General features: G+C 46.5%; 6 protein-coding genes across 6 annotated transcripts; 3 read left to right on the forward strand and 3 right to left on the reverse strand.

Annotated features, from left to right (window-relative positions):
* Window positions 1-374: 374 nt before the first annotated feature.
* HD556DRAFT_1455359 (uncharacterized protein) lies at window positions 375-2,838 on the reverse strand (the record flags this gene model as incomplete). The annotated part of the gene is made up of 7 exons (XM_041308120.1): window positions 375-961; window positions 1,010-1,202; window positions 1,411-1,604; window positions 1,660-2,033; window positions 2,083-2,282; window positions 2,330-2,671; window positions 2,722-2,838. The coding sequence occupies 7 exons, from the start codon at window positions 2,836-2,838 to the stop codon at window positions 375-377; spliced, it is 2,007 nt and encodes a 668-aa protein (XP_041164055.1).
* Window positions 2,839-9,016: 6,178 nt separating this feature from the next.
* On the reverse strand, window positions 9,017-9,471 carry HD556DRAFT_1230977 (uncharacterized protein; the record flags this gene model as incomplete). The annotated part of the gene is made up of 2 exons (XM_041297391.1): window positions 9,017-9,278; window positions 9,329-9,471. 2 exons carry the CDS (start codon window positions 9,469-9,471, stop codon window positions 9,017-9,019), a joined length of 405 nt encoding a protein of 134 aa, XP_041164056.1.
* Window positions 9,472-10,036: 565 nt separating this feature from the next.
* Window positions 10,037-10,891, forward strand: HD556DRAFT_1305358 (uncharacterized protein; the record flags this gene model as incomplete). The annotated part of the gene is made up of 5 exons (XM_041299767.1): window positions 10,037-10,088; window positions 10,206-10,233; window positions 10,508-10,622; window positions 10,703-10,765; window positions 10,793-10,891. The coding sequence occupies 5 exons, from the start codon at window positions 10,037-10,039 to the stop codon at window positions 10,889-10,891; spliced, it is 357 nt and encodes a 118-aa protein (XP_041164057.1).
* Window positions 10,892-17,985: 7,094 nt separating this feature from the next.
* Window positions 17,986-18,476, reverse strand: HD556DRAFT_1345244 (uncharacterized protein). The gene has a single exon (XM_041302220.1). It carries the CDS (start codon window positions 18,232-18,234, stop codon window positions 18,016-18,018), a length of 219 nt encoding a protein of 72 aa, XP_041164058.1. The 5' UTR covers window positions 18,235-18,476; the 3' UTR covers window positions 17,986-18,015.
* A 558-nt stretch (window positions 18,477-19,034) lies between these two features.
* HD556DRAFT_1345251 (kinase-like domain-containing protein) lies at window positions 19,035-21,826 on the forward strand. The gene is made up of 13 exons (XM_041302221.1): window positions 19,035-19,266; window positions 19,325-19,355; window positions 19,406-19,443; window positions 19,494-19,715; window positions 19,765-20,118; window positions 20,174-20,221; window positions 20,274-20,459; window positions 20,517-20,547; window positions 20,600-20,637; window positions 20,685-20,915; window positions 20,973-21,191; window positions 21,247-21,656; window positions 21,708-21,826. The coding sequence occupies exons 1-12, from the start codon at window positions 19,195-19,197 to the stop codon at window positions 21,481-21,483; spliced, it is 1,707 nt and encodes a 568-aa protein (XP_041164059.1). The 5' UTR covers window positions 19,035-19,194; the 3' UTR covers window positions 21,484-21,656; window positions 21,708-21,826.
* A 222-nt stretch (window positions 21,827-22,048) lies between these two features.
* On the forward strand, window positions 22,049-24,002 carry HD556DRAFT_70290 (uncharacterized protein). Its single transcript, XM_041311352.1, has 8 exons — window positions 22,049-22,201; window positions 22,259-22,289; window positions 22,342-22,379; window positions 22,427-22,666; window positions 22,717-22,947; window positions 23,001-23,060; window positions 23,124-23,210; window positions 23,267-24,002. Exons 4-8 carry the CDS (start codon window positions 22,538-22,540, stop codon window positions 23,918-23,920), a joined length of 1,161 nt encoding a protein of 386 aa, XP_041164060.1. The 5' UTR covers window positions 22,049-22,201; window positions 22,259-22,289; window positions 22,342-22,379; window positions 22,427-22,537; the 3' UTR covers window positions 23,921-24,002.
* The last annotated feature ends 285 nt before the right edge of the window (window positions 24,003-24,287 follow it).

Here is a 24,287-nt window from a genome sequence, read left to right on the forward strand (position 1 = left end):
TCAGACCGCCGCTCTTGCTGTTCTAAAGCTGATTCTATGTAAGTAAGCCCGCCTCTCGCTATTCTAAAGTTCAAGCAGGGTAGCTTTCAGACCGCCGCTCTTGCTGTTCTAAAGTAGATTAATGTTTAAGCAGGGTAGCTTTCAGACAACCACTCTCGCTGTTCTGAAGCATGATTATTATTATCAGAAGTGTCATTACATACATAGCAGAGTGCTGTAGATCACGAGATAAATGTTAATCGTTAATGGATTGTAGATAGTCGGCCATGTCCTGCGTCAATGAATCATTCTCTTCAGCATCTAGGTCAATATCGGAAGCGATGATGTCATGCACATCATCAATGATGTCTCGTTGCACTGCAATATAATTAGTTTCAAAACATCAAATAACGAACACTTGCACAAAACGTACCAGGACAGGTAGGACGGGCTGAATCTGCATTATCATTGCTAGACGATGTGAACTGATTAAGGCGGACACCAACACCTCTCGTTCCTGAAAATCCAGGAATGCGATCTAGGTGAAAAGAATGAATAACATTGATGGCCATACGTGAACGCCACTGGCGTCGAAGCTCATTCCCCAACTGTGGGTTCGAAACATGAAGATCCTGTATGACAGTAGAGGTATGGAGTTCTTCATCATGAATTGCCGTACGCAGACGGCGAACTTCGACGTTGAGCCGAGTAATTTCTTCGCGAGCTCGACAAAGCTTGAAATATTTGGTGGTCGCCTCTCGATGAGCAGGTGTTGCCCAGTCACTATTTCGAATATCAGTACGAGAATGGTGCAGCAGATCGAATTCGCCAAGGAAACTGTAGTCAGCGATGTCTTTCCAAGATACCTTCTGTCGCGGTGGATTTAAAGCGACAGCTTGGACATTGTAGCGGTTTATGGCATTCCGAATAGCTTCTGATCGCCGTTGTAGCGCTTTGCCGAGTTGTTGACGTAGTTTATACCCTAAAAAATGTTAGCTCACTGAATGTGTGATTTGCAATAAACAAACACCTGTGCCGGACAATGACAACTTCGAAAGTTCAAATAACCTCATAACAACCAGACGCTCCAGGTCATCTAGCACACTGCGATACTTGCTGAGAGATACTTCCTCCTTAAAATGGTTATACTCCTGGCCGCCAATCTCCCATCGTGCATCAACAGCCAAGAGAGCTTCTACGTGCGCAACCAATGCCTCGGCATGCTGTAATTTAGCGTATGAAGAGTCGACCCGAATACGAGCTTGCAAAAGTGCGTTGTTTATCTGCTCCAGGTTACCGGCTGCAATTGCAGTGAGGGAACTGTTAGCAGCTTCGCGTGCTAAGTCCCAATCAGCCCTAATAAATTAGTGTCAGGGCCACATATCAACAAAATAGTTATCATTACCTCCGTTCAGCAAGCTCATCGAGCACCTCAACGTACTGAACAGAGAGGCGATCTTTTTCAGGTGGCTGCTTCAAACCGTCAAGATAATCATGTTCTTCCTTGAGGAAGCGAGGGAAGTCGGCATCAGTAAGACCAAGCTCAGATTGAATGATGGCTAGTTCAGCCGTGAGCACACTGATCTGTTTGGTGGCTTCTCGGTAATGATTTGATAAAAAATTGGCTGACAAAATATCAGTTTCATAATCGAATATTAGGTCCTTAAAGAAATTACGCACAAAGCACAGCATACTTGTCAGCGTCCCAAAAAGCAAAGTGTTCTTCGATAGTTTGGTGCCGGTGGAACGGGCTTGCATGTCTAGTGCTACGAGCGAGCTCATTTGAGGCGGAAAATATGTGCTCGCACCCTTCACCCTCACTGTGTCCAGTGCCCAAAATATATGTTGGATGCCAGACCAACTGGCATTTGCGGTTGTGTGCATGGCCGTGAAACGCGCCAACCATCATCCGAAAATTCAAGTCTAATGCTCGCGGGCCTAAGGAGCTATTCGTTAAGGTCTTGGAGAACGCGCAGCCGATGTCGTAAGCGCAAGCTCCATTCTTCCCGTAAACCGTAAGAAGCTTATCGATGAGCGCGAGGGGATATTTAGCTCTATCAAATCAAGTCAGTGCCAAATTAACTGACGGCAAGAGTGAATTACAGTTCTCCGCTTTGGATCATGTCGCAGGCCAGGAGTACGAAACGATGACGGCAGGCAGCAATAAAAATGCCTGATTCGTGGAAGACTGAAAACATCTTCTTGCGTGTTTCGGGTCCGGCATTTCGCCAGCGACTAACGCAAGTGAGTGAGCCCGGGTTAGTCTTGATGGGTTCATCTCCCCAATCATCTAGACTTGAGTCCTGTACGACATCATCAGGCAGTGATAACATCAGAAGAAAAGACTTACTCCCTGAGCTTTAACTTCACCCTTGAATTGGTCTACAGCCGTGGGTCCAATCCAGTAGTCGGAACGTGCCTTGCGAGAATCCATGCATGCAGTTGTACCATATATAGCGGAATCCCAGTGTTTCAAGCTATTGTTGCCATCTATTGAGACGAGCCAGTCAAACTCAAGTGTGGGCTCATCCTGGAGCTTATAGAAACATGCTGGACAGGAATTGAGTAAACGCCAGTTAGGCGTGTCGTGATTCAGGGCTGCCCGGAGACGCTTATCGACAATGTGAGCGATTTCGAGGTATATGTCATATGCAGCCGAAAATTGCATGCACAAGTATGGCCGATAAGGAATCTATTAAATGCCCATCGTAAGATGGTTCACCAGATGAGCCATGCACTTACGTCATGAAGAAAACACAGAGCTTTGCATTGAGCTTGGATGCTGAAACGAGGACACATTCGATGAATTTGGCGGTAGGCAGCAAGAGTGCGTAAGGATATTGCAACCGTGGGATACATTGGCGCACACCCAATGTAGCCATGATAAATCAGGGTCTCATTAGGGTACTTGTGAGACAACAAAGATTGAGGCGATGAGCGGCTTCGCTCTGAAAATAAATTAGCATTGATAGCAGGGTTGTCACGAGTACCTCATACGAACCATTATTCTTTTCTGAACTCTAAGTCCTATAAGCGCCCTGATAAAGCGCCTGTTCATAAGAATGTATTTACGGTTGAAGATGTAGAAGAGGATGCACCTGTGGTTGCGTCTATTGTAGAATTACCTAACAAACACGAGGTTGAGTCACGTGACTTATCGGAATATGCCGGACTAAACTTTATACCACGTGAACCTGATGCGATGTTCCAGAACCTGTCGGTTGCTGCGGCACGTGTTATGACATCATAGGTTATATATAGAATCGTACGATACCGTTTCCTATTATTTGATTGGTAGTTAGTTTGAACTCAGTTTCAGTCTCCGACTTAATATATGTATATAGGTAACTAGTTTGTAGTCGGTAGTTCTTTAGTTCAAACCTCTCGTCTGTACATTACTTGTACCAGCCCAGACGTACCTGCTCGAATCTATCTTCTTTGTTTGGTTTATCTTGTGTTTGAGTCCTAGTCTCTGCCCAGCGTTAATTCGTTATTGGGTTGTGACATTAGGTTTGAACTATAGGAGACTCCGACTTGCGTTACCGCTCGCATTCATACTATATCCTTTGAAGCTTGATCCAGCTATAACCTAGCTCGCTCAACCTTTGAACGATCAGTGTTACTATCATCTTTGACCTCTCGCTATTACGTGTCTCCAACAGCATATTGCTTCGGACGCACGTACTAGTAAGACGTTACACATTCTTCATTGCCCGGCCTAAACAGCCGTGACTTTCGATTGAAAACCTTTTCCTTTGCTCGCTTGAGCATCTTCGTACTTTACACCTTTCGTAGTTAGTAGTCCTATACCAGGCCCTGCCTTACATTGCAGCCGCCAGTATACGGAGGTGTTGACGACATTAGGCGTCTCGCTACAACTTGGAGTGCTGGCCCAAAACCCTGCCTGCTCCACATTACTATAGTTTCCTTTTACGAATACCTTTTCTTCATACGCACGTAGGCATCCACTTCGAGTAAATAGCGGAACTGTCTAGTGGTTACGTATTGCATTTGACCTAAGAGGATTTAGAGGCATCCCCTAGTGAGACTCGCACTTGTAGGCTCCGGCCGGAAGAGTGATAACTTGTCCTAGGTTTGCACCCTCAAAACGGAGATTGTAGCGACCCTAGTTTTTCCCACTCGAACGGGTATAGTTTACGTACTCCCGTTTTAGTTAGTAGATAGAGGAAGCGTCAGTGTGGGATATTACCAGAACCCCTTGACCCTGAGCCAGTGGTAGATCCGATCAGATATCGGGGACCGCTCAGTTTTCCTTTACGTAGACTTTTTCACATTGATCTTTATCACCATTTTCCCTATTCGGAGTAGCCCTTACGAGCAGCTACTCAAATTGACATTCGTGAATCGGGTTCCAGAATACAACTGGCACGATGTCATCTACTTCTCAGATTCCATGCAAGTTCCTTCGAGATATTGGCAATTGCTGGTTCGGTGCGAAATGCCGATTTAGCCATATCTTCGAGTGCAACAACTGCGGAGAGAAGGGCCATTTGGCCAAAGACTGTCAGAAGAAGATTCCGATCCAAGATCAGAAGGTACCACCGAAGTGGTTTACCGAATGGAGGGATTCGGACATTGGCAGAGAGTTTACGGGGAGACCTCCGAAATGGTTCGAATTCTGGTTGTCAACAGATATGGGCAAAAAGATCGCCCTGACAATCAAGAAAGAAGAAGCCAAGAGGTTGGTGGGGGCGCCCAAGTGGTTTACAAGGTGGTTGACCACGGAAGGCGAAAAGAACGAAAAAGGAGCGAAGCCAAAGACCGAGGGCTTAGATCCTAATAATAAATACTCGATCCTATCAAACTACGCGGATGTTGAAGAAGTGTTTCTCAAAACGAAATCAGAGCACTTCTACATTCCCGTTACGTTGAGTGGAAAGAACCGGCAAGCCGAAGTCAAAGCACTGGTAGATTGCGGTGCTTCGACACTATTTATAGATAAAAAGTTTGTGGAAAAGAAGGGGATTTCATGTCGGAAGTTGGAGAGACCGATTCCCGTTAAAAATATTGATGGCTCGTTGAACGCAGCCGGATCGATGACTCACTTTGCCGAGTTAGGTCTGAAGATCGGAAATCATGAAGAAGACAAGGCAGCATTCATGGTTACAGACCTCGGTAGTGACGATGTAATTATTGGTATCGATTGGTTAAGATATCACAACCCGGAGGTGGACTGGAACGCAGGACGTTTCTCCCTCACGCGTTGTCCTGTTAAATGTATGACGAAAAAGGAAAAAAGATTACAAAATCGAGAAAATAGAAAAAACAAAAGAGGCACTTTGCCCGATCTGATTCCGACGGAGGATGACGATGATGAAGAAGACCCGAAGAGGGCACGAGTTGAAGTGGCAGAAGATGAGGAAGATCCAGTAGAATGGATAAGATATAAAGCCTCGGTTGCCACGGAGCAGAAGGTTGCAGAAGAAGCAACGAAGGTGAAGAAATCGGTTGAAGAGATGGTTCCCGATTGGCTTCACGATTACCTGGGAGTTTTCTCAGAAGAAGAATCTAAGCGCTTCCCTGAAAGAAAGAAATGGGATCATGCGATAGATCTTAAAGATGATGGCGATCTTCCGCCGAATGCGAAACCCTACCCTTTGTCACCCAAGGAGATGGACACTTTGAAAGATTGGTTGAAGGCTGAAACCGCACTGGGACGTATTAGAGAGTCACAATCCCCAGTGGCAGCACCTTTCTTCTTTGTGGCCAAGAAAGATGGCAAGTTAAGACCGGTTATGGACTATAGAAAGCTCAATGAGAAGACGGTTAAAAATGCATACCCGCTACCGAGATCTCAAGATTTGATTGACGCTTTAACCGGTGCCACGATGTACTCCAAAATGGATGTAAGATGGGGGTACAATAATATTCGCATGAAGGAAGGAGACGAGTGGAAGGCGGCCTTCAAAACGCCGTTTGGTCACCATGAACCAACCGTGATGTACTTCGGGTTAACTAATTCCCCTGCCACATTTCAAACGATGATGAACGAGATATTCAGAGATTTAATTGATGGAAAGACCGTAGTTGTCTATATCGATGATATCCTCGTGTTCACAAACGGCAGTAGGGAACAACACCAGAAAGTTGTACGAGAGGTACTGAAACGACTAAAAGAGAATGACTTGTATCTGAAGCCTGAAAAGTGTAGCTTCGAACAGTCAGAAGTCGAGTTCCTCGGGTTAATAGTGGAGAAGGGTGGTGTTCGGATGGACCCTGTGAAAGTAGAAGGAGTAATGAAATGGCCTGTACCCAAATGCGTTAAAGATATCCAAGCATTTATGGGCTTTGCCAACTTCTACAGAAGATTTATTCTTGGGTTCTCGGATATTGCCAGACCGATGAATGATTTATTATGAAAGGATGTCAAATGGAACTGGACGGAGAAACAGCAAGATGCTTTTGATGAACTGAAGTCAAGGTTTACATCAGCTCCTGTTCTAGTTATGCCTGATGTTGGGAAAAAGATGAAAATAGAAACCGATGCTTCTGATTATGCAACTGGAGCGGTTCTATCCCAATTGATGGAAGATGATTTATGGCACCCCGTAGCTTTTTACTCGAAGTCAATGAACGATGCAGAACGAAATTATGACATCCATGACAAAGAGTTATTAGCAATCATTCGAGCGTTGGAGGAGTGGAGGCACTATGTGCAGGGAAAACCTCACCATGTGGAGATCTGGACGGATCACAAAAATCTCGAGTATTTTATGACGAGCCAAAAATTGACAAGAAGGCAAGCCAGATGGAGTTTATTCCTGGCGGAGTATGAATTTACGCTCCAACATAAGCCTGGTGTAGTCAATGATAAGGCGGACCGTCTATCTCGGAGAGAAGACCACAAGGGGGGGGATAGAAAACGATAACTCAAACCGCATTCTGTTGAAACCGGAGTTTTTTACTGTAAAAGCTGCTAAAAGAGGCCAAGTTCTGGTGCAAGGAGAAGAAAAATTGCTGAGAAAGATAAGGCAATGCACAGAAAAGGAGCCCGAAGTCGCTAAAGCGTTAGAAACGTTAAAAGCAGCACCGGTACAATTGCGTAGAGGAGTCGAAGAATGGAATGTTGAGGATGGATTGGTGTTATTCCGAGGACTGGTTTACGTTCCAAATGATAAAGAGATCCGCCGAGAGATATTGGAGTTGTTTCACGACTCTCCACCGGCTGGACACCCTGGACGTGCCAAGACCTTAGAATTAGTCTCCAGAAATTATTGGTGGCCTTCAATGACGAAGTATGTCCACGACTATGTAGATGGTTGCGATCGATGCAGACAAACAAAGGTGTTTCCGAGTAGACCAACCGGACCCCTGCAGCCAAATGAGATTCCTAACGGACCATGGCAAACGATCTCTTGCGACTTGATAGTGGACCTGCCAAAAGATAAAGGATATGACAGCATATTTGTGGTGGTTGATCAATTTTCGAAACAGTCACACTTTATTCCCACCACAAAAGAAGTAAACTCGAAAGGGATTGCTGATCTATTCCTAGAAAATGTATGGAAACATCATGGAACGCCAAAGAAAGTGATATCGGACAGAGGAACACAGTTTGTTTCCAAGTTTATGGGAGAAGTGTCAAAAAGATTAGGCACAAAATGGTCAATGTCGACCTCGTATCACCCCAGAACGGATGGACAGACAGAGCGCGTTAACCAAGAAGTCGAACAGTATTTGCGCGTGTTCACATCCTATAGGCAAAATGATTGGGTAAATTGGTTGCCAATTGCGGAGTTTTCACATAATAACTCGATAACCGCTACTGGGCACACCCCTTTCAAAGTCCTTTATGGATATAATCCCGATTTCACGATACATCCAAACTCTTCGTCCCGAATTCCTGCAGCAGATGAGAGGATGCAACAAATGAAAGAGGCAAAAGATGATGCAGAAAGTACCCTCAGAATCGTGAACGAGAGAATGAAAAAGTTCTACGATAGAGGCGTTAAAGAAGCACCACAGTACAAGATTGGAGACAAGGTCTGGCTTGATGCAAAGAATATTAGGCAAAGACGCCCGAATGCGAAGCTATCAGATAGACGCCTTGGTCCTTTTGAAATAGTGGAAAAGATTGGAGAACTGAACTACAAATTGAAATTGCCAGAAGGATACGACATTCATCCAGTTTTCCATGTGGAATTGCTTTCACCGCATTATGTCTCAAAGTTGATACCTCATGCCGAGAACGCACGCCCGCCACCAGAGATCGTCGAAAAAAGAGAAGAGTACGAGGTGGATGAATTATTGGACAGTCGTATTTATAGAGGAAAGTTGCAATATTTGGTCAAATGGGAAGGATACCCAAGAGACGAAGCGACTTGGGAGCCAGAAGATAACGTAAAGAATGCTCCGGAAGCCATCGCACATTTTTATGAAAAACACCCAAAAGCACCAAAATCACAAAGAATCAAGGGATCGTTATTTAAATCAGAAGAATTCAAGGATTGGAGAGCACGCAATATTCGCCCTAGTTTCATTCGCGATGACGCTCATCCTAGAGAGGGGGTAATGTCACGAGTACCTCATATGAACCATTATTCTTTTCTGAACTCTAAGTCCTATAAGCGCCCTGATAAAGCGCCTGTTCATAAGAATGTATTTACGGTTGAAGATGTAGAAGAGGATGCACCTGTGGTTGCGTCTATTGTAGAATTACCTAACAAACACGAGGTTGAGTCACGTGACTTATCGGAATATGCCGGACTAAACTTTATACCACGTGAACCTGATGCGATGTTCCAGAACCTGTCGGTTGCTGCGGCACGTGTTATGACATCATAGGTTATATATAGAATCGTACGATACCGTTTCCTATTATTTGATTGGTAGTTAGTTTGAACTCAGTTTCAGTCTCCGACTTAATATATGTATATAGGTAACTAGTTTGTAGTCGGTAGTTCTTTAGTTCAAACCTCTCGTCTGTACATTACTTGTACCAGCCCAGACGTACCTGCTCGAATCTATCTTCTTTGTTTGGTTTATCTTGTGTTTGAGTCCTAGTCTCTGCCCAGCGTTAATTCGTTATTGGGTTGTGACAAGGGTGAAGTCCATCATACATACGAAAAAGATCTACAAGTTCGATATTACTTAGCGAAAGGCACTGAGTATCACTTGAAGATGGCGCCATGAGTGGTTCATTGAAGGTTGGCATGCCATTCTCAGCAGAGCGAGAGCGATAGTCGAGATAAGCATCCACAAGGTGACCTATTTGAATATCCCAGTGAGCCGTCTGATTTTCTGTACGGTCATGGCGTGTGCGGTGATCTGTATAGCGACTATTATGTGGGGTGAGACTAAGCAAGCGCAGATAGGTAAATAAACTCACCAGCCGCTGATCTCAGCAATTTGGCTTGCAAGACCTTCAAAAGCTTCATGTTCTCCGCCCGCGTGACTAAACTCCAAGCCTTCCTCTCCAAGGGGTGCTGTGTACGGGAGCGCCTCGGAATCCATTCCATGGTCTACCATCATATTCTCCACCATATCGCGATCTTCTGTTGACATCTCTAAAAAACTGTGAACACTATCTTGAAACTCAGAAGATGAGCACTAACCTTGAATCTCAGTGCGACGCATAGCATCTGTATCAGCTACACGCTGAAACTGCTTGCCAGCCATAAGGATGCGTGTTTGGCGATGACGCCCTCTGAAATTGTGTGATACAACTGATTTTGAAAGCCCATTGAGCCTGAGAGGGACTCCACCACGAGACATTGTGCGTTGATGCTGTCCTGGCCACTGTAGGCGGCGCTATGAAGGTAAGGAGCAAGGGGCGTGAGAATGCCCCTTGCTCAAACAGGGCCTAGTTGAAAAAGGGCCTAAGACGGAAGCTGCCGGAATGACAGGAGATGCATAGAACCGAGAGGCCTCTGAACCTGAGACTCTCGAGAGAGCCTGCGTCGCAGGACATGGTGTGCAGGCGCTGTCCTGGCCAGTGTGGGCGGCGGCATAAAGGTAAGGAGCAAGGGGCGTGGGAGCGCCCCTTGCCCAAACAGAACCCTCATTGGGAAACAGACCTGGAACGGAAACTGCTGGAATGGCGGGAATGGCGGGAATGGCGCTGCAGAGAGCACTGGCTACCCTAATTAGTAAGTGTGGTAAACACGTACCTTGCCGGATATATTTAGCGGCTGTGATAATACAGTACTAGAGGTAAAATATGATTTAGGGCAATATTTATTGCTGGTGTTGGGATTTAACTACAGGCGAGCCTAATTATAGTTGGCACGGCACGTGTGTACCAAGCCTAGTAAGGCTTACTAATTGGGATAGCCAGGTGCATTTATTATCACCTGTAACTACAGCTGTTATGTGGGAGTCACAGGTGATGGTTATTGCCAGCTGAGAAATCATCGATCAACTTGGGTATTGTGTTGTGATCACGTGTTGAAAATAGAATGCCGCCGCATCCGATCAGTTCATCATTTGCAGCTGTGACACATTGACCTCCCTCCTTCACTTGTCCAGTATGTCCATGATCATTAATTGAATGTTTTGCCAATCACAGATACCCTGGTTATGAAGCAAAAAAAAGCGCGGAAAAGAGCCACCATCGCCCTGGGCCATATACGAGTCTCTACCTCCGCCCTAGTTACCTAAGTCTCACAGGACTGTTGATGTCGGTGAGCACCCTCAGCTATGTAAGGAATCCGCTTACGCATGTCTAGGGTACCGTGATTTTCATCCGCTCTGCCTAGGACAGGATAAGGATGTCTTGTCTGACAAATATATAAAGGACGGTTTCTTGTTACTGCTTCTCATGCCTGTAAGCTTGGGATTGATCGATGATTAGGATGAGCACCAAAGCGCTGCAGTCATATTTCTCCAGCAGGATGCAAAGGGTGGCCGCATGTTCGATCAGAGCGTGATTGCAGACCTCGAGCACCCATGAATGATATCATTACTTGAAAGGCAGACAGTGCGATTTCTATGCAGTATGCCGAATATCTCGGTACTGAACTTGTTCCAACAGTTTCATAGGTCATCAGCATTCAAGATTCCCTCACGAGTGACCATGAGCGATTGAATGTGATAATTCAACGGATTCTGATACTGATACCACTGCAGGCACGATACAGTGCACAACGAAGGTTACAACCGAACATTAGGTCGGATATTGACTACCGTTTTTGTGTTGAACCCAGAACCCAACTTTGCCAGTTGCAACACGCAAGCAACGGGTTGCAGCGCTCATTATGAAATGGAATGGAACTTCTTTGTTCTTCCTGGACAGGTCTGAATTCAGAATCATACACCCTCCAATGATCCCTAGTTGGTCGGGATATGTCGACCCCTACCCCCCCAAAAGTCTGTATTTCCCGCACTACCATGTGACATGCCAAGATTGTGCTGTTTGTTGTCAGTAGGTAGACAGCGACAATGTTTGTCGTCGAGACTCAGGCAACCGTCAAGCTCAAGTTTCGATAGGCCATTAATTTAGACAGCACGTGCTAACCTTGCGTGTTATCCGGAAGGCTGGCCGAACCGTTGATCTGGCAGCACTTAAATGCGGTACCCTCCCTTCATGATGATGGTCCAAAAGTGTTACCCGTTGTAGAGACTCGTGCCTCGCATTGTGTGATATGGCACTTTCCACTAGGGAGTACACAGCACGACTTGCAGCATCACTCTGTGTGCTATCCACAGCTATTCCCTTACGAGGCGCAGCTTTCCCACGCAATGCGCAGCATGCGCGCACGACTTCCCGCGCTTTACGATGTATACGCGCGCGCGCTTTCCCGCGCTTGAGCGCCCTATAGCGCCAGCCATCCAGAAGCATCCATCCACTGTCCACCAAGCTCTCTAGTGCATATATTCCCATTTCTCTTATTTACATATCGTTCCACCTCTATTTTTACCATGGACCCTTACTTACATATATCTCTACATACCTACTCGGTAGCGCTTCGGCTCCGCATGACAGCGCTTAGGCGCCATATAAGCGCCAGCAGTACATATTATTAGACACTTTACTTTCCAAAAAGAACTTTACCTCCCACTTACCACCTAGAGAATATAGTTGCAATCTATTCTTTGACACCTCGCGCTCGTATCTCTTGTTATTCATCTAATCACCACTTAAGCAAACTCACACTTACTCTCACTTGTCTCCGCTCACGCGCGCTTCCTGCGCCTCGCGCGTACCTTCGCTTTCCCGCGCCTCGCGCGCACCTGCGCGCTTTCTCGCGCTTCGCATTGGCCGACCAGTAGCGCCTTCAGCGCCTGCTTCTAGAACCTTGCTGCACTCGCTTCCCCTTTAGGGTCGAACGTACTTGTCTTCTCAAGAATAGCAGACTAGGCAACGCACGACCTCACAACATTATAGATACAGTTTGGAGCATTCATTTGTTCCTCACAGTATTGTAGTTTCTACAACTGGAGCCCACCGCGAGGGGAACAGTCAGCAAGATCTACTTCTACGCACTTTCGCACTTAGCGCCATTTAGCGCATATACATAGGTCAATCCCTTTACATTGTCACAAGCTAACCATTTCTAGTCGCGCATTCTCGCGCCTCGCGCGCGCGCCTTTCCCGCGCTTCAATGCCCTTTAGAATGCCCATCCGCGGCACAGCAAACGCGCCCAAGTTCGACGGCACTACAGACAACCTCGCCGAGTTTATTGACACCTATGAGCAGCTCGCTGATGAAGCAGGACTCCAAGGACTTGATCGCATCAAAGGTATTATCCGCTACCTCGAACGCGATGATCGAGAACTATGGAAAGGCATGCCCGAAGCAGCAGTAGATGATTATGATGCATTCATGGCAGAAGTTAAGGTAATGTATCCTGGATGGGATGGTAAACGACGCTACGCGCTCGCAGACTTGCGCGCCATCGCGCGCGAATATGCTAACAAACCAATGCCCTCTTGCACAGAACTCAGCAATTACTTGCGCACATTCAGGAAGGCTATGCAGCCACTCATGGATGAAGACCGTATTGGAAAGGCCGAACGCGACCGCTTATTCATGGAAGGAATCCCCAGCAACACTCAGGCGCAAATTCGCTTGCGCCTTATGATCAAGTTCCCTGACCACCATCCATACGACCCATACCCATTTATGGACGTCTTTGCAGCTGCGCAGTTCCTATTAACTGCGCGTGCTTTTCCCGCGCCAAGCGCGCTTGTTAGCGCGCCCATAGTAGTGCCAATTGTGAACTTAGTCTCAGCGCAAGCACCAGTGCAAGCCATGGTGGCTAAGTGCAAGGATCACTATCACGCGAGCCGCGCAACGCAGGATACGACTACTAGCGCTAATGTGACAACTGGACTCTTCTATCGCGCATCCTCAGAAGTTGTACTTGACAAAAGGCCACCAGTTCCTACTCTCGCGCCTCATGCACGCGCTTTTCCCGCGCCTTCGCGCGATTCACACGCACCAGGACCATCAACCGCACCAGCACGCCAAGCCATACCAGACTGCATCGCTTTAGATCACGAACTCGAGCACACGCTCGCGAAGCGCAACGAGAAGTGCATTGTAGGCGCCTCTTTGCCTTTATTATCAACACCATCTCCTTCACAATCTCCATCGCCATCTGCATCATCATCACCAATCGCATCGCCTATAGTCAGGGATGACTCTAAACATCTATTGCACACTAACGCGCCACTTGAAACACGCTCACCCATCTCCATCGCATCGCCAGGAGTCAGGGATGACTCTAAACATCTATTGCACAATAACGCGCCCATTGCGGAAGTTAGTAACGCGCCACCAGAAACACGCTCGCCTATCGCTATTGCATCGCTTAAGGAAGAAATCTCGCCAATCGCACCATCACCATCACCGCTATCACCGCTCGCACCATCAGAGGTCAGGGATGACCCTAAACATCTATTGCGCCTTAGCACGCCTATAGAGGAGCCTTCTAACGCATCAGAGGCTCAAGTTACACCTCACGTCGACCAGAGTTTGTCTCTGGTAATTCAATCTGTCACTAACGATCACGCGCACATCGCGCTTTTTGCTTCTAGCGACTATCGCTTGCCATTGAAGCATCCGTGCATCACGCTGCCCAACCACCAAACAGAGCATGTCTCAGGCGACCCTGGGGTGACTCAGGCGCACCACATCGCGCCTCAGGACGCGCAGTGTGCGCACCTAGAGGCATTGTATATTTACCCTCGTCTCATTTCGCGCTTTTTGTCTTTTTCATGTTTAAAGCTCTTAAGGAGCTATATGACAATTCCAAACACATTAACTTCATCTTCGCACCACCCCTTGTTCACGCGCCATAATCGCGCGCATCGCGCGATAATTCCCGCGCCTCGCGCATTCATTATTTTAGCAGAGTTTTTGCACTATCGCATTTCTATCGTTTCTCCCCTTTTAAATCACATTTCTGTCATTCCACGCGAAATATATTCCAATCAGTCATCCAGGCGCGACTTAGGCGCGCGCCTGACACATACATATGCGCCTAACTCCCCTATCATCATCTTTAACTTCGCACTTTCCACGTTTATTTGCATTCTTCACATTTTCGCTTACCATGTCGATTTTGTTACTGCACACCCTGACGTGCACTATTCCTTTTCACCTGTGCGCCTATTGCGCCTTGATAAACCACCCTTACAGCCCATTTGCGCAACATTTGCGCCTAATTCCACGCTATATATGTCCCTCACTAACACATTTGCAGAGAAATGGCCGTTCCTCGCGTGTTCGGCCAATATAATCAAATTCGCGCGAAATCGCCCTAAGGCGCGCACATCGCGCGCATCCTATCAGCTTGTAGAGCACCTCTACACCCCTCGCAGCGCCTCCCACTGGCGCGCCTTTAACCTGCAGCGCGTTGTGCAGGAATTCATTCTGCCAGTTACAAGCCCCCCCAAGCGCATTCCAACCCTACCTTGGGTAAAGCGTCAGCTCGCAAGAGACACGTGGTGCGCTAGTCACGCGCACTCGCACGCGCTCAAGGAGGAGGATCGAGCGCTTCAGCGGCGCACTAAAGAAAAAACATATACCAACACTGTTTCATAGGATATCGTTCGTTTTACCCTGGGTTTCGTCCAGCGCTCTTTCATTTTTATTTTCTCTCATTATAACACTGTCCAAAGGACTAATAACACTGATATATATGCATATAGGAATCGCCTAGAAGAACATAGAAGAAAAACAACAAAACAACCTTAGATTGTGCCTGCCTAGCTCAATAGGATATTATTTCTCTTCTTACGCATGACGCAGCACCATGCTCTTTTTACCTTAGAACGCGCCCATATGCGCGCAATCTTCCCGCGCCCATGCGCCTCATGCGTGCGTGCACGCACTTCCCGCGCCTTGCTCATAGGAGGGTGTAGATGTCGACAGCCGCACGAAGAAGACAAGTCGGATAGGACATCCGCAAAGTTTACTGTTTTTCCTTCGCATTTTCACATATAGTTTTACTCACACTGTTCAAACCCTTAACACCTAATATTTAGCGTGCCTAGCAGGACTTGGTTTGGACATGGATTGGATCGCTCTTGGACCGCGCCACTTCGCATCATGCCCACGCACGCATATTGGACTCTGAGATTATTGCGCGACAGCTCATGGTGTCCCCACAGAATACAACACATGCGACACTCATGCGCGTTCTCGCGCCTTGTGCGCGCGCACTCTCCCACGCTTCGCGTGCCACATTCATATCACTCTCGCACCATCGCCTCGTGCCCATGGCACATTGTTCACATCAGAGTCACCCTCGCAACTTGTCATGCTATGCTATATTCCCGCACCCCTGCGCCTAAATGCGCGCACATTCCCGCGCCTTCGTGTCTAACGCGCGCTCATCCACATGCAACTTCCCGCGCTTCATGCATACCATGTGATAAATCCCTGCACTCACGCATTCATCGCCCAACAACCCAAGCACTGCACATGCATTGCACTCGCATACCACCACTTGAGATCCTCACCACACGCGCGCTGAGTGGGGACACTCAGAATTTAAGTCCCTGGGAGATGTAGAGACTCGTGCCTCGCATTGTGTGATATGGCACTTTCCACTAGGGAGTACACAGCACGACTTGCAGCATCACTCTGTGTGCTATCCACAGCTATTCCCTTACGAGGCGCAGCTTTCCCACGCAATGCGCAGCATGCGCGCACGACTTCCCGCGCTTTACGATGTATACGCGCGCGCGCTTTCCCGCGCTTGAGCGCCCTATAGCGCCAGCCATCCAGAAGCATCCATCCACTGTCCACCAAGCTCTCTAGTGCATATATTCCCATTTCTCTTATTTACATATCGTTCCACCTCTATTTTTACCATGGACCCTTACTTACATATATCTCTACATACCTACTCGGTAGCGCTTCGGCTCCGCATGACAGCGCTTAGGCGCCATATAAGCGCCAGCAGTACATATTATTAGACACTTTACTTTCCAAAAAGAACTTTACCTCCCACTTACCACCTAGAGAATATAGTTGCAATCTATTCTTTGACACCTCGCGCTCGTATCTCTTGTTATTCATCTAATCACCACTTAAGCAAACTCACACTTACTCTCACTTGTCTCCGCTCACGCGCGCTTCCTGCGCCTCGCGCGTACCTTCGCTTTCCCGCGCCTCGCGCGCACCTGCGCGCTTTCTCGCGCTTCGCATTGGCCGACCAGTAGCGCCTTCAGCGCCTGCTTCTAGAACCTTGCTGCACTCGCTTCCCCTTTAGGGTCGAACGTACTTGTCTTCTCAAGAATAGCAGACTAGGCAACGCACGACCTCACAACATTATAGATACAGTTTGGAGCATTCATTTGTTCCTCACAGTATTGTAGTTTCTACACCGTCATGCAAGCACATCGACAGTGATTGGAGGTTGTGTTGGCTCGTGCATTTGTCATTGACTAGCGGAGAGTAGACATCTTAGGGTCGGCCGGTGTGTGCATGTATATGACGTCATCCTGCTCAAGCGCTGAAACTTTTGGCCATACTAACTTTAAGACTGAAGTACTGACGCAGTGTCCTTCATCAATCCTACCAAGTGAGTAGTACCTTGTCAGTTTCATATAGTATCCGCTCCTTCAAACAATATGGTTCTCACATGAACACTACACGTGCTAGCCGCTAAGTCACGGTACAGAATTTTTACATAATAACACGTTGATAACACGAACCCTAAGTCCAAGGCTCTTCTATATAAGCTCAACTTCGGCATGTAACGCATTGGCACTCAACTTCCTTACGAAAACACTCCGTCTGTAGCGTAGCCAAATTGGCATGACCTGTCTTCAAGTTGTGCCCGGAGAGCTTCAAAATTTTCCTCTAACGTGCCTTATTTGAAAATAAAATGTGTTTTGGGACTCTTGGCTCATCATATTTTGTAGTGATGCCGCCACTGACTTCACACCTCAACTTTCTGATCCTGAGAAGCTTGGAACTTCGTGTGGATCTGGGGCATTTGGTGAGGTTTTTCAGGGTATTGTTGAGACAAGTAATGGCAAAGTGAAGGTCTGTCCGAGTCAGATCAACCCGAGTTCATCATTTGTCCATCTAATGAATGACCATCATCAGGTCGCAGTGAAGGTATTCAAGATTGATTCTTCGAGAGCTACGGACAGAATTGAAAATGTCAGTCGTCTGGGTTCAAATTTACTTCGCTAAATGCATCAGTGAACCCGTGAGGAAAGTAGATAGCAATAAATAACAATATATAGTACATAATCACAAGAACTAGCATAATTTTGCTATCGACAATCACATTGTTATGTTTGGCCTTATAGAGGAAAGACGCGTCCCTGATTATCGTATAAAATTTTATGAAATGCCATAACGAAAGGGAGGTTCACAACTCCGAAGCATCAAATAATTGACATGAAAATATAAAGCTTTACAATGCTTTATCTAATTGCAAAATTTACATGATATCTGTCAGAATGATACTACCTGGAGTAAGTTAGACAGAACTACCGAAAGTGCCAGCATGACAGATTGCCTGCAACAACCTGCCATTTTGTCACCAGCACCAAATTATTATCATCCTCAGCACTCATTTTGTGAAGCAAATTAATTTTATTTATATTTAAATACTACATATGTAGCTACAAGACAAAAAGAAAACAGGGAAAGATAGCGGAGAGATGAATGAAAGGAGGGACCAAGGCCAGCAAGGAACCACGAGAAAAGGCCAACAAGGAAGGAGCCACAAGGAAAGGAAAGGGAAGGACCACCATGAATGGCCAGAGGAAGGAACCATGAGGAAAGGGAAGGACCACCATGAACGGCCAGAGGAAGGAACCATGAGGAAAGGACGGACCACCACGAACAGCCAGGAAGGAACCACGAGGAAAGGAAGGGCCACCACGAACAGCCAGGAAGGAACCACGAGGAAAGGCCAGGGAGGAACCACCACGAACGGCCAAGGAGGTCCACAAGGAAAAGGCCAGGGAGGGACCACCACGAATGGGAGGAACGAAGAGGCTGAGTCGAGAGGTGGTGGTAGTAGCGGTGAAAGAAGGATTGAAAGGAACTTGCGTGAAAATTTCCGTCCTGCGCAAACAATGACAAATCAATTTCAACCACTTGCGCTGGTCACATGATTTGAGGTTGTCCGAAAATTCTAAGGTAAAATTTGAGGCTGAGGTGATAGTCACGTGCATGATCTTGGATGACATTGTAATTCACGCAATATTTGAACCAATCTATATAGTTTTGTAAGTCAAACATAAATGAGGTAATATGATGTTGCTCAACAAACGGTACCTTAGTAATTACACTATCATACCTCGCTGGTTGAAACTCTCATAAGAATATAAATTAGGTTACAAGTGCTAACAGTTCTTTCCACGATAAAGTCTTATATCACTTGGTAGTTTAAAACATAAATGAAGGGATATGGTATGAGTCAACAAATATAACTTAACTATGCTATTGGATATTGATTGCTGCAACGGCGCAATGTTGTAATCTTGTCGCAAACTCCTCGTGGTAAAATGAATTTTCAGAGATTCATGGCTATGTACCGATAACTAATATTTATTGCTGTATACATAGGTATATTCAGCCGTAGCATAATGATATCATCTTATACTTCCCACGGCTACAAAATCAAGGACTCATGAATTCACTGATGTGGTCTATGTAGGCAATACGTCGAGAACTCAAAGTGTGGCTTAGGCTGAAAAACCAGACCATCGTTCCGCTACTTGGCTTCGCATACATTAATTCCTCATTCAAGTTCCCAGCCCTCGTCTCCCAATGGATGCCATCTGGAACATTATCCACCTACCTCGAAGAAGCTACCACCATTACTGCTTCTGCTAAAGTTGCATTGGTGAGTGCTCTCCTTAACGTTTCCATCAATTATATACAACAAGAATTCATGCTACTAGGTCAAGGGTGTTGCTGCTGGCCTCGATTATCGTTTGTCGAGTTCTACCATGTCTTCCGTTTCGTTCTTGACGCCTATCCAGTCCAATCAATGAATGTTGTTCATGGGGACCTTCACCCCGTATGTACGGTCGTCTCTTTGCGGATGCTACACTCATTCTTAGGTTTCAGGGAAATGTACTCATAGATGATTCAGGGAATCCATGCCTAACTGATTTCGGTCTTGCAACAATCGAAGGAGAAGTAGATTTGCAGTTGAATTCGACCACCGTCGAACGCAGTTTCAATTCTCGATGGCGGGCGCCCGAAGTCCTTGGAGTGGAATTGGAATGTAATCCTCAAAAACCGACTTTCATGAGTGATATTTACTCTTTTGGTGGTGTCATGTTCTTTGTACGATTTCTTTGTTTTTGCAGTTCCTTCCTAAGTTTTCTCATCTCAGATCGTCTCGGGGGATATACCATGGAAAGAGAAGAAACACGTTCAAATCTGCGTCACGCTATCGAGTAAAGTCTTACACGCACGTCCCGAAAACATCCTCGACGATCACTGGAACTTGATTCAGAAATGCTGGTCATGGGAAGCAGGTCATCGCCCGAGGGCCACGAAAGTTCTTCAATATATCGATCAGTTTAGGACCGACAACTGGCAGGGTCAACAACCTCAGGTTCCCGCCGGTCAGGGGCTGGTAGACCTGACGGGTCAGATTGAGGGTACAATAGCCGACTTTGTTGCTGCAGGCGATTTTGGAATGGTTTTCAAATGCCAATGGAGACTGCCGGCAGGTCCCATGAAGGTCTGGACAATGTTAGTACACATTGATGATACATTCTTTGATTATCACGCCGCAGGTTGCAGTAAAGGTCATCAAGGTTCACTTATCAGAGCTAGATTTACAAGTGAGAATTTGCTAAGTCTTCTGTAATGTACAGCTCATCGTTGATTTGATAGAATTTTCGACATGTGGCTGAGAATTGGGCTGTCCTCATACACGACAATATCGTTCCCGTGCTTGGGACGACAGCAGGATTTGGGCCATCTCCAGCTCTTGTTCTTCCATGGTTACAGAGCGGTACACTGCTCCGTCTCATCGCGGAACAGGGTGCTGAATTGAACATTAGGTCGAGGCTAAATTTGGTGAGTAGGTTGTCTAGGTATAACTTCTGTATCTCAACTTATTTTTTGTGTCGTTAGCTTCATGGTGTGGTGTCTGGCCTTTGTTATCGTTCGTCTTTCTTTCGTTTTGAGCTTGCTTTCACTGATATAGTTGCCATCAGTTCATGGATTGAATATGGTACACGGAAACATTACGAGTGTTCGTTCATCTTCTTGACATGAAACTTTCCTGACGGAGAGTTCTAGTCCAACGTTCTGGTTGATATTAAGGAAGGGGAACATGTAGCACGCTTAACAGACTTCGGTCTGGCGACAATTTTCGGTGACCGTTTAGGTGATCGCACAATCGGATCATTTGTTCGAACTGGTGCCATCAGGTGGACCGCGCCCGAGTTGCTGAAGGCAGATAACCAACCTGCTGACAGTGCACCGACCACGCAAACCGACATGTATTCATTTGGACACGTCATGTTTCATGTGAGAATTATAGATCCAGAAAACTTACCTACCTTTAACATGATCTCCTGTGCGCAGGTGTTAACATTGGTCATTCCTTGGAGTGATATAAACGATTTTGTAGTTTTTCAAAAAATTCTCGGAGGGGAAAATATTTCTCGTCCTGCGACACCCGATATGACGACCGCACGCTGGAATGAGATTGTGCAATGTTGGTCGTCTGATGTATCTGCTCGTCCTTCCGCCAAAATGGTCATGAACTTCTTGAGGAACGAACTAGAGGCTTTGACAAGTAATGTATGTTCATGGGTAGTCTCTTCGCGTGGGACCAGATCCTCACACTCTCTCATAGGATATCTCCGCTGGCGAAATGAGGGAAAGTCATTCAAATGCAATGTTTGAGACAGAACAAAGAAATACATCCATCAATACCTCCAAATCCAAGGCCAAGCAAAATGGAAGGGGTCAACGTATTTTGACAGTCAATCTTCTCACGCTCTTAGGCTCCCAAAGAGGACTTCCCCGGGGGAGAACAGTGACTACTACGGCAGTGCGTTCCGACACTGTCTATGACCAGCCCTGCACCTAGAGTCAACAGGACCCAGGGCAGTCCACGGGGAACCAAAAAGTCCCTGAGTGCAACACCCGGTCTAGGGATGACGACTCACAGGTTTGCACAAGTTCACTGGTATGACAGTATCCCAATCAGTGGCGGATCCTGATGTATTTTACTTAGACATCCACCTCGGAACTTCCACCTCCGTAGGTGTTCATACTGAAACAAGTCTTCATTAATTCAGCTCCCTTTTTTAGTCCCGAAATACAACTGTCACTAGCAGAAGATCTGACAGGTCAGATCTTCGGTGGAATAGATGATTACGCTGCCAGTGGTGCATTCGCAAACGTTTACAGATGTGAATGGAGAAAACCGTTGGGCCCTGTCAAGAAGGTCTGGCCAGTGGGCAGTGCTGGCGTCACTTGCTGATCAGTCTGTCCATTATCGCACTATAGGTCGCAGTAAAAACCTTCAGGCACCACACGAATTCCATCTCAAAGCAGGACTTAAGAGTGAGGGTCTATTTTTTTTCTGTTTTGAACACTATTTTACGTGGATTCGCCAGAGGTTTCGACGAGAAACTGCAATATGGGCACACCTCATCCACGACAATATCGTGACGCTTTATGGAACGACAGAGGAGTTCGGGCCAACCACAGCCCTTGTCTCCCAGTGGTTTCCGGACGGCACGCTGTCCCATCTAATCAGAGAACGGGGTGCTACATTGACCATCAAGTCCAAATTGAAGCTGGTAACTGAAACCTGTTTAGCTGCAATGGACCTAAACTGAAATATTCTTACTCACTAGCTCCACGGCATAGCATCTGGGCTCTACTATCGTTTGTATTCCCTTCATGGTCGTCTTGTTTCAACTAATAAATTTGCCGTCAGTTCACTCATTTCCCGTTGTTCACGGTGACATTACGAGCGTGAGCTCATCCTTTCTACATTCAATTGCACTTACTGAAAAACGCAGTCTAACGTTTTGGTAGATCTCAAAGAAGGCGAATACAAGGCTTGCCTAACCGACTTCGGGTTGTCAAATGTCCTCGGCGCACGTTTAAAAGAGTGGCAAGTTGAAGGATCGATGGTTCGGTCTGGTGCAGTCAGGTGGACTGCGCCTGAGTTGCTCAGGCCACATGATCCCCCTTCCAATATTAAACCGACCACGCAGAACGACATGTATTCCTTCGGTCGTGTCATGTTCCATGTAAGTGTAAGCGTTTTGAGCCCACAAAATTATATTTAATGTGTCATTCATCCCAGTTGTTGACTTTGATTCTTCCTTGGCATGACATTGACGAGTATAGAGTCATTCACAAAATACAAAATGGAGAGGATGTCCCGCGTCCTGAGGTATCCGAGGCGACGTCTGACGTCACAGACGCCCGCTGGGATCATATCGAGCAGTGTTGGTCAATTGATCCACCTGCCCGTCCATGTGCCCTCACGGCTATGAACTTCATAAAGGGGGAACTAGAGGCTTTGAACCAGGATGTAAGTTCATGACTTGTCTCGTCACGTAGGAGTAGAGTTTCTGACTCCGACAGGATGTCCTTGTTGGCGAGGTACAAGAAAGCCATCAAAATACAGACTTGGTTGCGGAGCAGGTATGAACTCGCCAGCTTGTGATTGAAGTAATTTAGCTCAAATGTTTATCAACGTCGTTTCAGTCTTCCTTGCAAACGCTTGTTCCATCACGCAATACCGTTCCCTCTAGTCCTTTAACACATCATCTCTTCTCTACGGTCTCATCGCTGGTGAGAGTTTAGTGGTGCATTGTGTTTATATATTCTAATTGTTCCATGTGGTCAAGTCGCTTGCAGGTCCTTTGAATGTGTTGCTTTTCGGGGAGACTGGAGTTGGGAAGAGCGCCATCATCAACTTGATTATGGGACGCGACGTTGCACAAACGTCGCCAGATCAGGAAACTTGCACATTGCAGCATACCTCCCACGAAGTCAATCTTGCAGAACGCCGATTCAAACTTTGGGAAGTTTCCTCAATCGAATCAATGGGTTCTTTCCGGACCTTTCTGGCAAAACGGCGCCTGGAGAAATCGTACAAGAAGCTGTACAAAGATGATGGGGTCCACCTTCTTTTGTATTGCATGAGGGGATCGAGGGCGCAGAGAGCACTGCTCAGGGATTATAAATTCTTCACTGAAATCGTTGGCTCTACGGCCACTGTGGCAGGCGGCGTACCTGTCGCCGCTGTGGTCACCTGCTTGGAAGATTATCCTAAGGACATGGATGTGTGGTGGACGAAAAACAAGGATAATCTGGAAGGCCTCGGAATGCGGTTCTCCACACACGCTTGTATCACTTCTCTCCCTGACGATCCAACATCTTCACTTGCAATGCGCGCACGTCGACAGCGATCAGAACAAGTTATTCGCTGTCTTATTTATGAGTCCTACAAGATAGGCACCGAAACACCTCGCAATTCCAGTCCAGCTTTGACTCGATGAAAAGCTGTCAAGCTTGCCTGCGCAATACGGTTCTCGAATGTTAGCCTCTGTGGGGCTGGGCCACTCCATGTGTTACTTCATAATACTTCAGGCTACTCTAGCTCATTCATAGTTGATACGATGTAATTGCTTCAATCTACCCATGTTTGTCACTACATATAATTTACTGCAAAGCAAATACAAAGTATGTAAAACGCACGCCCACAACAGACCAAGATCCCGGATCAATACCAGAGCAACAATGCAAGAAACCGTGTTTGACTACGAAATTTGAATCAGACATCCGACTGAGTAATATCAATATACAGCACCACAGCAGGTCTGTGTATCGAACAAATCGAAAATCGAAGTCACAAGTCATGTTATT

The sequence above is a fragment of the Suillus plorans genome, assembly GCF_016647745.1.
Source record: "Suillus plorans strain S12 chromosome Unknown HD556scaffold_10, whole genome shotgun sequence".
Lineage (NCBI taxonomy): Eukaryota > Fungi > Basidiomycota > Agaricomycetes > Boletales > Suillaceae > Suillus > Suillus plorans.